This window comes from Bos taurus, chromosome 1, assembly GCF_002263795.3.
Source record: "Bos taurus isolate L1 Dominette 01449 registration number 42190680 breed Hereford chromosome 1, ARS-UCD2.0, whole genome shotgun sequence".
NCBI lineage: Eukaryota > Metazoa > Chordata > Mammalia > Artiodactyla > Bovidae > Bos > Bos taurus.
Window position 1 is genome coordinate 10,774,454 of NC_037328.1, and position 14,152 is coordinate 10,788,605.

The following is a 14,152-nucleotide window of genomic DNA, read 5'->3' on the forward strand; positions in this document are numbered from 1 at the left end:
GGTCACCACCGACCATTGAAGAGAGTTCCCTGTGGTATACAGTAGATTCTCATCAGTTCTACTATTGAACTATTTCACAGTACAGTTTCGATAGTGTATATGTGTCAATACTAATCTTCCAATTCCTCCCACATGCTCACCAACCGGCCCTCTCTTCTCTGGCCAGCAATTGAGTGAAAGTTGCTCAGTAGTGTCTGACTCTTTCATCCCCATGGACTGCATAGTCCATGGAATTCTCCAGGCCAGAATACTGGAGTGGGTAGCCTTTCCCTTCTCCAGGGGATCTTCCCAACCCAGGCATCAAACTCAGGTCTCCCAATTTGCAGACGGATTGTTTACCAGCTGGATCACAAGGGAAGCCCAAGAATACTGGAGTGGGTAGCCTATCCCTTCTCCAGCAGATCTTCCCAAGCCAGGAATCAAACTGAGGTCTCCTGCATTGCAGGCGGATTCTTAACCAACTGAGCTATCGGGTTTTTAAAAGGTCTCTTCAATATGTTATCACGATTCCCATTTGGCGACCTAGCTTTGGGTTGTGGTTTCGTGCTATGTCACTTCAGTCATGTCCAACTCTTCGTGACCGCATGGACTGTAGCCTGTCAGACTCCTCTATTCATGGGACTCTCCAGACAAGAATACTGGAGTGAGTTGCCGTGTCCTCCTCCAGGGGATTGTCTCAACCCAGGGATTGAACCTGGGTCTCCTGCACTGCAGCAGGAGAGTTCTTTACCACTGGTGCCACCTTGGAAGCCTGGGTTGTGGCTTTAGTTACTAGTAAAAATAGAATTTTGTAGGAAAGCACAGAATACTATACATAATATGATATGGTTTGTTGGAACATGCAGAACATTAAGCATAGTAAAATTTGATTTTTATTTTTAAAGAAATGCTACAAGTACGCTCATATATGCTGGAACTATATTTCCCCTCATAGTCTTTCTGGAATCACTTGCAACAAACTTATGAGTGGGCTACATAGCTGATGAGGAAGTAGAGAAAAGAGAACTCTTGCACACTATTGTTAAGAATGGACATTGGTACAGTCACTGTGAAAAACAGCATGGAGGTTCCCTAAAAAATTAAATACAAGCTATCCTGTAACCCAACAATTCCACTTCAGGGTATGTATCTGAAGAAACAAAAACACGAATTCGAAAAGATACATGTACACCAATGTTCACAGCAGCACTATTTACAACAGCCAAGATACAGAAGCAACCCACATGCCTATTAACAGATGAATGGATAAAGACGTGGAATGTGTACACACATGATGGAATACTACTAAGCCACAAAAAGAGAAGGAAATGTCATCATTTGCAACCACGGGGTGGACTTGGAGGGTATTATGATTAGTGAAATAAACAGAGAAAGACAATTACTGTAGGATATCACATATATGCTATCTAAAAAAATAAAGCAAACTCGTGAGTATAACAAAAAACAGACAATCTCACAGGTATAGACTACAAACACCAGAGGAGAGAGGTGGTTACTAAAGGAGGGAGTGACAGAAAGGGACAGATGGAGTAGGAGATTAAGAGGTACAAACTCCTGAGTGTAAAATAAACAAGCCACAAGGGTATATTGCACAGCACAGGGAATACAGCCAATACGGTATAATAACTATAAATGGTGTGTAACTGCTAAAAACTGTGACTGTTGTACACCTGAAACTTATATAATATTGTACATCAACTACACCTCAACTAAAATATCAAATAAAGAAAGTGGGAATGGAATAGAAGTCAGAAGGACTGGAAAATACACTTATTTGTCATTTGACAACTTTTCTGTGATATCTGAATTCATCACATACATAAATTTTGTCAAACATGTAAGTAAGTGCATTTAACAGTGCTCTGCTTTCGGCTCTGGTTATGTACATCATAAAGCAGAGAGCGAGTTTTTACAGTGTGAGGAAAGCTAAAACTGAAGACAGCCAAAGACTATTTTAACAAGATGTAAGCCAGCAAGCTGGAAACACTTTGCATAAAGGAGAGAGACCAGCTAGGCTTCTTCACTCTGTATAAATACAAAGACAAATCGGTCCCAAACCGTCCTTGTGAGATATTTTAAAAACTAAAACAAAACAGATTTTCCAGAGAAACAAAATCCTGATGCCAAAGACATATGAGAGTCAGAGAAAGAAGACTGTTCAGTTAAGGACTAAAACTCATGTCTATTATACTCGCGAGGATTCTTGCTCAGGACGTTTTGAGTCCAGACAGTGGACAGCTAAGAGAGTAGCTATTTCTTTAATCATGGAATCGTTCAAGAGCACTTTATTTACTCCCGTATAGTCCACTCTTGCATGTTTCCCCACTTCCAGTTTCTTGAAGGAAATATTTGACATTTTTCTCCACAAAGTTTCTTTCCCATTGGGCTATTAATAATGTTAACAAAAGCAGAAGGAGAACCTCTGAAGATTTAGAGAAAGCAGCTGGACAGGCATAAATGACCCCTGTTTACTTAAAGTGAAGTGTTTACCTCTATTCAGCAGTTTTAGGGAATTTCCAGGAGTTAAAGTATGCTTTAAATCAGGACTCTTCAAATTCTATCCCTTAGAACATTATAGAGTCTGCAGGAGCTGTTCAATACTGTTTCCTAAAAATGTTATTTAAATCATTATTTTTTAATTGACACATGGTTGACTTATAATGTTGTGTTAGTTTCGGTTATATAACAAAGTGAACGTATCTACATCTATTCTTTTTCAGATTCTTTTCCATTATAGGTTATTACAAGATACTGAATATAGTTCCCTGTGTTATATGGTGGGTCCTTGTTTATTTTATATATAGTAGTGTGTATCTATTAATTCCAAACTCCTAATTTATCCCTCCCCATCCTTCCCTTTTAGTAACAGTAAGTTTGTTTTCTATGTCTGTGAGTCTATTTCTGTTTTGTAAATTTAGGATTCCACATACAACTGATATTATATGATATTTATCTTTCTCTATCTGACTTCATTTAGTATAATAATCCCTAGATCCATTCATGTTGCTGCAAATGTCATAATTTCATTCTTTTTACGGCTCAGTAATATTTCATTGTATGTATGTACCATCTCATCTTTGTCCGTTTGTCTGTCAATGGACGTTTTGGTTGCTTCCATGTCTTGGCCCTTGTAAACAATGCTGCAGTGAACAAACGGGGCACATGTTTCTTTTCAAATTAGAGTTTGTCTTTTCCTGATCTATGCCCAATAGTGGGATTGCTGGTAGTTCTATATTTTTTTAAGGAACCTCCGTCCTGTTCTCCACAGTGACTCCACCAAATTATATTCCCACCAGCAATGGAGGAGGGTTCCACTTCAGGGAGTAGCTCTTGACCTACTTCATAGGTTCAGGATACTGTTTTGCTTCTCTGCTCATAAAACATAGGAAAATTCAAACTGCAGAACATTTCCGATCTACTTACCGGTTTGAAGATTCTGAGTAGGGTTTTGTGGTTCGGTCAGCAGTCATTCATTTGAACACACACATCCTCCCTCTCTCTCTCTCCGTCTCTCTCTCTCTCTCTGTCTCCCTCTCTGTCTCTCATGCACATACTCACACTCTTAGTAATACAGAAAGCCACTCTTCTTCCCATCACATCTAATCAAATCACCCTTCTAAGGGTGGTAACTTGGGGAAACTCTAAAAATACTTTAAAAAAATCCTATTGGGAGACAAACTCAGGCAGTGGAAAAGAGAACAACATTGAAAGAAGAGACATATTACTGGTAACCCAAGGAGCTATGTTTTATGTTTATACATTAGAAACTGAACATAAAGTTGGAAACACCTGCAATATACATGATTTTTTTTAAATCCCTTAAAAACCAAAGAGCAGTTTTCTTCAAATCCCTGATTCAATTGAATAAACTACATTTCAAATAATCAAACCATTTTCTGTGGGTACCTGTACATAGTTGATGATATATGATTGTGTTTGTATATATTTCAGTAAATGATGTAAAAGACATACTTAGGGCCTTTGTTGATGGCTCAGTGATGAATTCACCTGCCAAGGCAGGAGACATGGGTTCGATCCCTCATCAGAGATGATGCCGTATGTGGCAGGGCAACTAAGCCTCTGCACCACAAGTACTGATGCTGTGCTCTAGAGCCGGGAGGCACAACTACAGCAGTCCAGTCACCCTAGAGCCCGTGCTCCGCAACAAGAAAACTCTCATAGCCATGGCAATGAGAAGTTTTACGCACCGCAACTCGAGAAAAGTCCAAGCAGCAACAAAGACTCAGCACAACCAATTATATAAATAAATACTTTTTTTAAAAAGACATACTTAGCAAGTAATTGTCGACCACTCCAACTGCATCCAACTGTCTCCCCACTTCAACTCCCCACCTACCCTATTCTGCCCGTTCTTCACCCTCCACCCACTGTGTTCTCTTTCTGAAATGCAAATCAGACTGACATTCAGTGTTCAAAAGCCTTCGCTGGCTTCTCCTTGCTATAAATTCAAATCCTAAATATGTGCATCCACCTCCACCTGCTGCCTCGCACCTCGCTGCTGTGCACACTCTGTCCCTACAGAACTTCTTTTATTCTTTCACCCTCTTTCTTCTCACTCTGCCCCAAGGACAGCTGTGCATTCCGTTGGCTCTATTGGTCTCTTCCATCTTCTTTACCCAGTATGCCCCTTCATAGATATAGAGATGAATGTATGTTTTGTAATAAAACTTTAAAAAGTATTCCATTTTTTTTACATTTTAAAGTTTTTATCTAGCTATTTTATTCTATTTTTCAGCCATGATGTGCAGCTTGGGGCATCTTAATTCCCTGACCAAGGATCAAAGCTTTGCCCCCTGCAATGACAGCACAGAGTCTTAACCACTGAACCACCAGGGAAGTCCTTAAAATAAATTCTTAAAATAATGAAAGTTAATGAAACTTACTGGTTCATTCAAAGCTGTTTAAACTAGTACAATGCTTATGAAACAGCGTAGTTTTTGTCTATGACTCTCAAAAATGTCAGAAATCCATTATGAGGGATAATACGAATGCTTAACTTTAGTTCAGTTCAGTTGCTCAGTCATGTCCGACTCTTTGCAACCCCGTGAACCACAGCATGCCAAGCCTCTCTGTCCAACACCAACTCCCAAAGTTCACCCAAACCCATGTCCATCAAGTCAGTGATGCCATCCAACCATCTCATCCTCTGTTGTCCCCTTCTCCTCCTGCCCTCAATCCCTCCCAGCATCAGGGGCTTTTCAAATGAGTCAGCTCTTCACATCAGGTGGCCAAAGGATTGGAGTTCAGCTTCAACATCAGTTCTTCCAATGAACATCCAGGACTGATCTCCTTTAGGATGGACTGGTTGGATCTCCTTGCACTCCAAGGGACTCTTAAGAGTCCTCTCCAACACCACAGTTCAAAAGCATCAATTCTTCTGCACTCAGTTTTCTTCACAGTCCAACTCTCACATCCATACATGACCAATGGAAAAACCATAGCCTTGACTAGACAGATCTTTGTGGACAAAGTAATGTCTCTGCTTTTTAATTTGCTGTCTAGGTTGGTCATAAATTTCCTTGCAGATTCATGGCTGCAATCACCATCTGCAGTGATTTTGGAGCCCAGAAAAATAAAGTCAGCCACTGTTTCCACTGTTTCCCCATCTATTTGCCACGAAGTGATGGGACTGGATGCCATGATCTTCGTTTTCTAAATGTTGAGCTTTAAGCCAACTTTTTCACTCTCCTCTTTCACTTTCATCAAGAGGCTCTTTCTGCCATAAGGGTGGTGTCATCTGCATATCTGAGGTTATTGATAGATTTCTCCCAGCAATCTTGATTCCAGCTTGTGCTTCCTCCAGCCCAGCATTTCTCATGATGTACTCTGCATATAAGTTAAATAAGCAGGGTGACAATATACAACCTTGATGTACTCCTTTTCCTCTTTGGAACCAGTCTGTTGCTCCATGTCCAGTTCTAACTGTTGCTTCCTGACCTGCATACAGGTTTCTCAAGAGGCAGGTCAGGTGGTCTGCTTAACTTAATGGCTCCCCAAATTTAACAATAATAACGGTACCTGTTTTTTAAATGCATTACACGGGTGGACACGTTTCTTTCTCCCTCATCCTCTATGAGGTTATTGGTACTGTTATTGGAATTATCACTATTACAGCTGACGCATAAAAGTCAAATCAACTTGTACAAGGTCAAAGAGCTAGTAAATGAACAGAGTTCAGCATTAGAGTACACACTGTTTACCAGTACACTATGCCGTTTGAAATACAACCCCCAAAATGCAAATATATAAGCAGCAATATAATTTAAAGGGGATTTCCTGATAGCTCAGTTGGTAAAGAATCTGCCTGCAATGCAGGAGACCCCAGTTCAATTTCTAGGTTGGGAAGATTCCCTGGAGAAGGGATAGACTACCCATTCCAGTATTCTTGGAGTTCCCTTGTGGCTAAGCTGGTAAAGAATCTGTCTGCAATGTAGGATGCCTGGGTTAGATCCCTGGGTTGGGAAGATCCCCTGGAGAGGGGAAAGGGTACCCACTCCAGTATTCTGCCCTGGAGAATTCCATGAACTGTATAGTCCATGGGGTTGCAAAGAGTCGCAAAGAGTACATGCTCTTTACCAGTACACTATGCCATCTGAAATACAACCCCCAAAATGGAAATATATAAGCAGCAATATAATTGAAAAGGAAGAGTTATGGTTGCTCCATAGGTTCTAGAATGTTCTTGGCCACAGCACTGATTTCACAATCCTGATTTTGGTTGGTGTGGTAGACAGAATAATGGTCCCCCAAAAGGCGTCCACAGCCTAACTCCAGGAACCTATAAATATGTTACTTTACATGGTAAATAGGAAATAAGGTTGTAGATGGAATTAAAGTCACTAACTAGCTGCCCTTGAGATGAGTAGATTATTCTAGATTTCCCAGGAGGGCCTGATGCAATTTTAAGGGTCCTTTTAAGTGGAAGGGGCTTCCCAGGTGGCACAGTGGTAACGAAACTGCCTGCCAATGCGGGAGATGCAAGAGACTTGGGTTCGATCCCTGGGTTGGGAAGATCCTCTGGAGTAGGAAATGGCAACCTGTTTCAGCATTCTTGCCTGGAAAAGTCCATGGACAGAGGAGCCTGGTGGGCTACAGTCCAGGAGGCCACAAACTTAGTGACTGAGAATGCACACACATAAATGGAAGAAGGAGGAAGAAGACAGAGAACCAGAGATATGGCAGCCTGGCATTGCTGGTTTGCATCTGGAGGAATGGGGCCATGGCTTGCCTCTAGAAGCTAGAAAAGACACAGAAACAGGTTCTCTCTAGAAACTCTCGAAGGAACACTGCCTCTCCGTACCTTGATTTTAGCCCAGGGAGACTTATTTCATACTTCTGACCTCTAGAACTTTAAGATAAAAGGTTTATGTTGTATTAAATGTATGATAATTTATTACTGTGGCAATAAGAGAGTTCTGACCTCAGTAACAACTTCCAAGAAAGTAGTGCCCAGTTTTAAGTTTTCTCTTTTTGCCAGAGAAAGCACTTCACCCAAATTCTGATTCCTCTTTTCCACCCACCCCCTCATCTTCTTCAAAACATCAGTCTGGCAATACAGGTACTCTGGAGTATTGGCTCAGCGGTGCTGTCACTACATTGCTACGAGATGTAAAGAAATGTTATTTTAAACAATGGCTTTTACAGATTTCTACTGGTGTGACTTAAACACAGCATCTCTTGCCTCTGTGGTCTAATACATCTTTTCTACCAAAGAGACCCACTGGAGGAAGCTGGTGTGATAGAAACCATGGGCAGAGCAAATGTATGTACATTCATATGGGCTTCTCCCCTTGAGCTGTTCCTGAAAGGGAAAGTGAAGGTCACTCAGTTGTGGCAACTCTTTGCCACCCCGTGGACCTCTCCAGGCTATAATACTGGAGTGGGTACCCTTCCCCTTCTCCAGGGGATCTTCCCGACCCAGGGATCGAACCCAGGTCTCCCGTACTGCAGGCGGATTCTTTACCAGCTGAGCCACAAGGGAACCCCAAGAATCCTGGAGTGGGTAGCTTATCCCTTCTCCAGTGGATCTTCTGGACCGAGGAACTGAACTGGGGTCTCCTGCATTGCAGGCGGATTCTTTACCAACTGAGCTATGAGGGAAGCCCTGGGGAGGGATAAATGAGTGTCCTCCGCCATAGGGAACTCAATGTTCTCTTTATGCTGACATTTTTGCTTTTGACTTCTCCCTTTCTAATGTCATGTTTGTTACAGTACTGAAATGGTTATCAGGTCTACCAGCAAGCCCAATATGGCCTTTGCATTCATCTTGACTATGCCAAGATGGAACAAGTTCTCCTCGGCAAACTGATTATGATATTTTGTTCTTAGCAATGTTGACAGAGGGCAGAATTTTCCTGGCACTGGTTTCCTGGAGTGCTGTTTTGGGTCAGTTCCATCATAAAAACAGAATCTTATAATTTTGCAGAAGATACAAACCTCTCTCTCCCTCCACTGTCCTTATCAGTTGGTAAGAGATTAGAGACTCAGACCAAGTTGCCTGGCTTGGGTTCCAGTCTAGATCTGGGGACCAGCTGCTACTAGCTGTGTAGAGTCAAGAACAGCACACTGCTCTCATTCAAATTCAACTCCTTGTCTTAAATGTCACCTCAGAGAACTCTGACATCTCACCTCCTTGGAATAAATTAGAGCTTAATGATTTATAATGCAATCATTAATTCTATCCATATATTTCTTCCACTTACTCCACATCCCTTCCCATTTAATTGATGTATATTTATACATACCATTAACCAAGCACTTTGCTCAGCACTGGACATATAGTGGTGATCAAACATCAAGACATGTCTTCCCTCATGGAGCTTTCATTTTAGTGGGAAAGAAAAATATAATTCAACTAAACGTGCAAATAAATGTCCATTTATCAACAGGTATGCTGAAATCAGAATTTAAATAACAGCAATGACAACAAAAAGCAATTCTCCTGACTACCAAAAAAGAAACAAAGAATATTGACAGATAGATGTAAAATGAAAGAATGGGAATGAGCATGATATTATACAGAATAGGATTGAGATAAAAGAGTGGCACAGTCATATATGGGATGAATATTAAGAAATTGAATATATAAATACAGCATAAGGAATCTACTATCTTTTCTTGAATGAAGGGGCAAAAAAGGGCCAAGTACTTGAAAAAATGAAAGGAGTGATGGCCAGTTATCTATGGAACAAATTCTCTGATATTCTCAGAACAAATCTCAGTTCCACCTCTTTCCAGCCTAAGTAAGTGAGCTTAGACAAGTAACTTAGCTTTTCTGAGCCTTAGGGACCCTTTCTATAAGTTGAAGATATGTTCTATCTCACGCATTTGTTGAGAACTTAAAAAGAGAATATACAAGGAAATCCTAGGAACAGTGTGATACTGTTCCTTCAGTACAGATTTAGCCTTCCGTACAGTTTTGGGGGCCTTCCCTGGTGGCTCAGGGGTAAAGAAGCCGCCTGCCAATTCAGGAGTCATGGGTTCTATCCCTGGGTCAAGAAGATCCCCTGGAGAAGGAAATGGCAATCAGCTCCAGTATCCTTGCCTGGGAAATCCCATGGACAGAGGAGCCTGGTGGACCACAGTCCATGGGGTGGAAAAGAGTTGGACAAAACTTATCAACTGAACAGCAACAATATTTTTTGACTCTGGACATGAAACCTGAGTGGATAAATCACAAATAGAATAGTGGAGTGAAACAGTCTCAAAGAACAAAAAAGTAGTGACTGAACAACAACAATAGCTTTTGAATCTGGATGTGACACCTGAGTCAATAAATCACAAATAGGATAGTGGAGTGAAACTTAGTCTCAACGAGCATTCTTATTTTTTTCAACACCCTAAAAGCAATGAATGTACACAGTGCCAGACCTCGGTGTCTAATGTTTTCTCCAATCCAGGAACCAGGGATCCCTGGAGCAATGGCTAATTCTGGAACTGAAGCAGAAAATATACAGGATCACCTGGAGCATTCCGTGGTACTAGAAAGTAAGAAAGTGCTAAAAACAAACAAAAACACATACATACACAGTGATGAGGGGATGTCAAAGGGATATAGGAACCAATTTAAAGAACTCTCAATGGCCAAAGTTGGACAGTTTAGATTGTAAAAAAATAAATAAATAAAATACTACTGGACTATACCAGGTTCGATGCATGAGACAGGGTGTTCAGGGCTGGTGCACTGGGATGACTCAGAGGGATGGGATGGGGAGACAGGTGGGAGGGGGGTTCAGGATGGGGAATACATGTATATCCATGGCTGATTCATGACCATGTATGGCAAAACCACTATAATATTGTAAAGTAATTAGCCTCCAATTAAAATAAATTAATTAAAAAAAATTACTGGACTATAATCCAAAGTGCAAAATAAATATTGATAAGCCTATACTGATGTAAAAATGAATGGATGAATGAATGGAGGAAGGGGGAGAGACACATCTCTCAAGCAGAATTCCAAATAATTTATGGAGCTACTCTACTCTCAAGGAGGTAGAATATAACTCTTCTTCCTTAGGTGTGGGGTGCACATAATGACTTCCTTACAAAAAATACAGTAAGGAAGTGGGGGGAGGGGAAGTTAACCGATATGTATTACATCAGCCAGGTGATAAAGGGTAACTCCAACAGTGATAAGTCATGTTCACAGGATGTACTCTTGATATGATGTGATGCAAATCATACTTTATCTTGGATATCTTCCTCCCACAACCCATAAACCCAGTTTAGTCATAAGAAAAGTATCAGAGAAACACCAGTTGAGGGACATCCTACAGAATATTTCGCCAATACTCCTAAACGTGTTAAGGTAACAAAAAAACACAAGGGAAGTCTGAGAAACTGCCACAGCTAAGAGGAGCCTAAGAACAGGACCACTAACTGTACTGTGGTGTCCTCAATGGGCTCCTGTGACAGAAAGGGACACTAGGGAAGAATGAAGAAAGTCTGAATAAAGTGTGGACTTCGGTTCGTAATAACGTATCAATACTAATTCTGTAACTGTGTGACTGATTCTGTAACACTAATCTAAAATATTAATAACAGGGGGAAGTGGGTGCCATATCTAGGGGAATTCCCTATACCACCTTTGCAATTTTTCTTTAAGTCTAAACTATTGTAAAATTTTAAAACAAAAGAAAACATTCTTGCAATACCAGGCCTTTGACATCCCAGGAACAATACAAAAAAGATCCCTGCACACTTTCAGATTAATCCCCATAGGAGTCAGGATTAGACAGGCCAATGTGTTAGCTTTACTCAAAGCTTGTAAAAGAGCTTATTTTGCTTATTCATCTAAGCCTGTGTTTGCCTCTGGGTTATTTCTTGACTCCAATTTCAAATTTAGGGTGTACTGTTTCTATTTTGATTACTGTATAGGAATACCAGAGTAAAACCATTTTCTCTGTTTTTAATTACTGATCATTCTAGAGTCAATCCTTTGACTTGAAATTTAAGATTGTCAGTGAAATATATAATTATCCTAGTGGTTTTGTTACAATTCCTCCAGCCTGTCTCTTTGTTGCTTTTTGGCATTAGTGATTTTTCTCTCTGTGTGCTCAACATGACACCAATTGATATTTCAAAATCGCATAATGGTTTTATTGTGAAGCCTTGACTTTCTGATTTGATTTTCTATATATAAGTCAGGCACGTCCCTTCACTGAGACAACTTGCACCTTCTTCCCCAATAAGGGACAAAAACTCACATCAGGTTGAGCTGAGCAACTTAGGCAATGAGGGTGTGAGATTAAAGTCATTATATTATGTTATTAAACACTCATCCTGCAGGTTATTTTAAGTATTCTATTACCAGAACTTGAATAGCAACAATAATAATCCATCCCATTAAAAATAAATAAAAGGACACGAAAAAGAAAAGCCAAAAAAGGAAAAACCAAAGAAAACGGAAAACTTCGTTGCCTAAGTGCTTAAGATCTATTGCAATTTCCTCCATTTTTCTAAAAAGTTAACGGGAGGAAAACAAAATAATAGGAGATATTAACAGGATTTTAAATCTTATGAGCCCAGGATCCATAACAATCCTGTTTAGAACCATCCTGTGAAATTGGCTTTGGGACGTCCCCCAGCCACTCGATCATCCAGCTTCTCTAACTTTCTAACAACCATCCCGTTGGAAGTCCCCTGAGGACACAACAGCTGACCGGGGCGCTCAGACCAGACTTCTCTAACCGAATGTAGATGTGCAGGTGGAGAGGATAAAAGTAATTCTAGTTCAGCAGCCAGGAATTTCCCCCCACCCCGCGCCCCCAAAGTGCACTGCATATTACCGCCAAAAATGGGACCTTCAGACGCCAAGAAAACTCTAACACTGCCCCCAGCTCTGGTACTTAGAGTGTGGCCGGCCCCTGCCTCCGAGTGATGATGCCATCTTGGGATCTTAGCATCTCCTAAGGAGTTAGTGAGTTCTGCATTCTGGTCACGTCCCTGTGTCTAAAAACTTAACCCAACTTTTCCAGAATATGAGAACCTGCTGGTGTGGACCCTTAATTTTTTCTAACTAGTTCAAATCAGATATTATTTAGAATAAACCGAAAACCTCCGAACTCCCCCCTACCCCCGCCCCAACAGGCATCCAAAATTGTGGGCTCCCTGGGTATGAAATCAGATGCCCGGGGGAGGACCTTTCCGTTCCAGGTCCCGGGGACAGTCCTCCGCCAGGACCAGGTCTAGGGGCTGAAGACTGGGGGAAGCTGGTCTCAGCAGGACTGGGTGGGAGGGTAGAGGTACCCCAGCAACTTACAGTCCAGGGCGACCACCAGGTAGCGCAGCAGGAGAAGCAGGAGGTGGTGGCGGCTCCTCCTTGCCATCTTCGTGGGGGTCGGGAGCTGGCGCCTCCTCGGAAGCTGAGGGTCCCGGCGGCGGGAGCGCGGGAGGCCGGCCGCGGGGTGGTGGTGGCGGTCACCGGACTCCTCAGGGCGGGAGGGGAGAGCGGCGCGCAGCGGAGCGGAGGGGCGGACTCTGATGGGATGTCAGTTTCCCCCTTCCAGGGGCGCCCGCTCCGCGCGCAGCCCACAGGCGGGTCTGGTGTAGCCCGGGGCCTGCGGGGGTCTGGGCAGTTCTATTTTGGAGGGGGCGTGGGGGGAGGCAGGGAGGCGGAGGCAGCCGGACGAGATGCCGGCTGGCTCCTAATGAGGGGGCCGGAGGAGGCAGGCGAGGAGCGGAAGGGAAGCCCTGGCGGGGCGTCCCCCGCCCCCGTGCCACCGGGATTGATCGGCTTTGTGTCGGGTCCCGGCGCGGGGCTGCCAGCTGTCCCCGGGGCGCGGAGCCCGGGCGCGGGAGGCGCTGGCCGCGGGCGCGGGGGTGGGGCGCGGCGGAGGTTGCGAGGGGAGGTGCTCCGCCCGCCGCGCTCAGACTCCTCGCTCACCCTCCTTGGCACCAAACTTCTTTGGAGGGGGTGCGGTTTCAGCCTAGGGGTGGGGATTTGGGGGAAATTTCTGGCCAACCCTCGAAGCTGAGCGGGGAGGTGCTCCGGCTATATGGGGTTCGCCGGCTCCGCCTTGGAGGCGAAGGCGGGGGCGATGCGGGGAGGGGAGGGGAGGGGAGGGGAGGGGAGGGGAGGGGAGGGGAGGGGAGGGGAGGGGAGGGGCGGGGCGGGGCGGGGGGGGGGCGGGGGGGGGGGCGAAAAAAAAATCAATCAAGAAGAGCTGGCAGGCAGGACTGAGATTTTAGTAATCGTCTTGGCCGCGTCTCAGTGGAAGCTTTGTGCTTCTTGGAGGCTGAGGGTGTGTTTTGTGTTCTTTGCCTTTGCCGTGTCAGAGTTAGAAGTTCATCTAACGGTGTGAAATATTTATCATGTTTCTTTGCAGTTATATAACTGCCGCCTGTGGAGTTTTCCACATGTTAAAACTCTACAGCTGCCCTTTGTCAGGTTTATTTTTGGTCTACAGTGCTTTTTAAAAGGGAAACCCATTATGCATGCTCCGTTGCGTGTTTTTAAATTGACCTGCACTTGTAGTGTTCAGGGTACAAGGGCTAAACAGGCAAATTTTCTATTTCCTCTCAGGGACCAGAAATGTCCGATGCGTTCAACAATATTGACAGGTCAGTATTCCCAAGAGAAGAAATTGTTACACGTGTGGGTTTTTGTTTTTGTTTTTGTTTTAACGTA

The 14,152-nt window shown here is 43.1% G+C and overlaps 1 protein-coding gene across 1 annotated transcript in view; it reads right to left on the reverse strand.

Annotated features, from left to right (window-relative positions):
• JAM2 (junctional adhesion molecule 2) overlaps positions 1-13,105 on the reverse strand; it is an 82,562-nt gene extending 69,457 nt beyond the window's left edge. Inside the window, exon 1 of the mRNA NM_001083736.1 lies at positions 12,785-13,105. Within this exon, the coding sequence (NP_001077205.1) occupies positions 12,785-12,851 (67 nt within the window). The 5' untranslated portion in view covers positions 12,852-13,105. The remainder of the gene's footprint in view (positions 1-12,784) is intronic.
• Between the last annotated feature and the right edge of the window lie 1,047 nt (positions 13,106-14,152).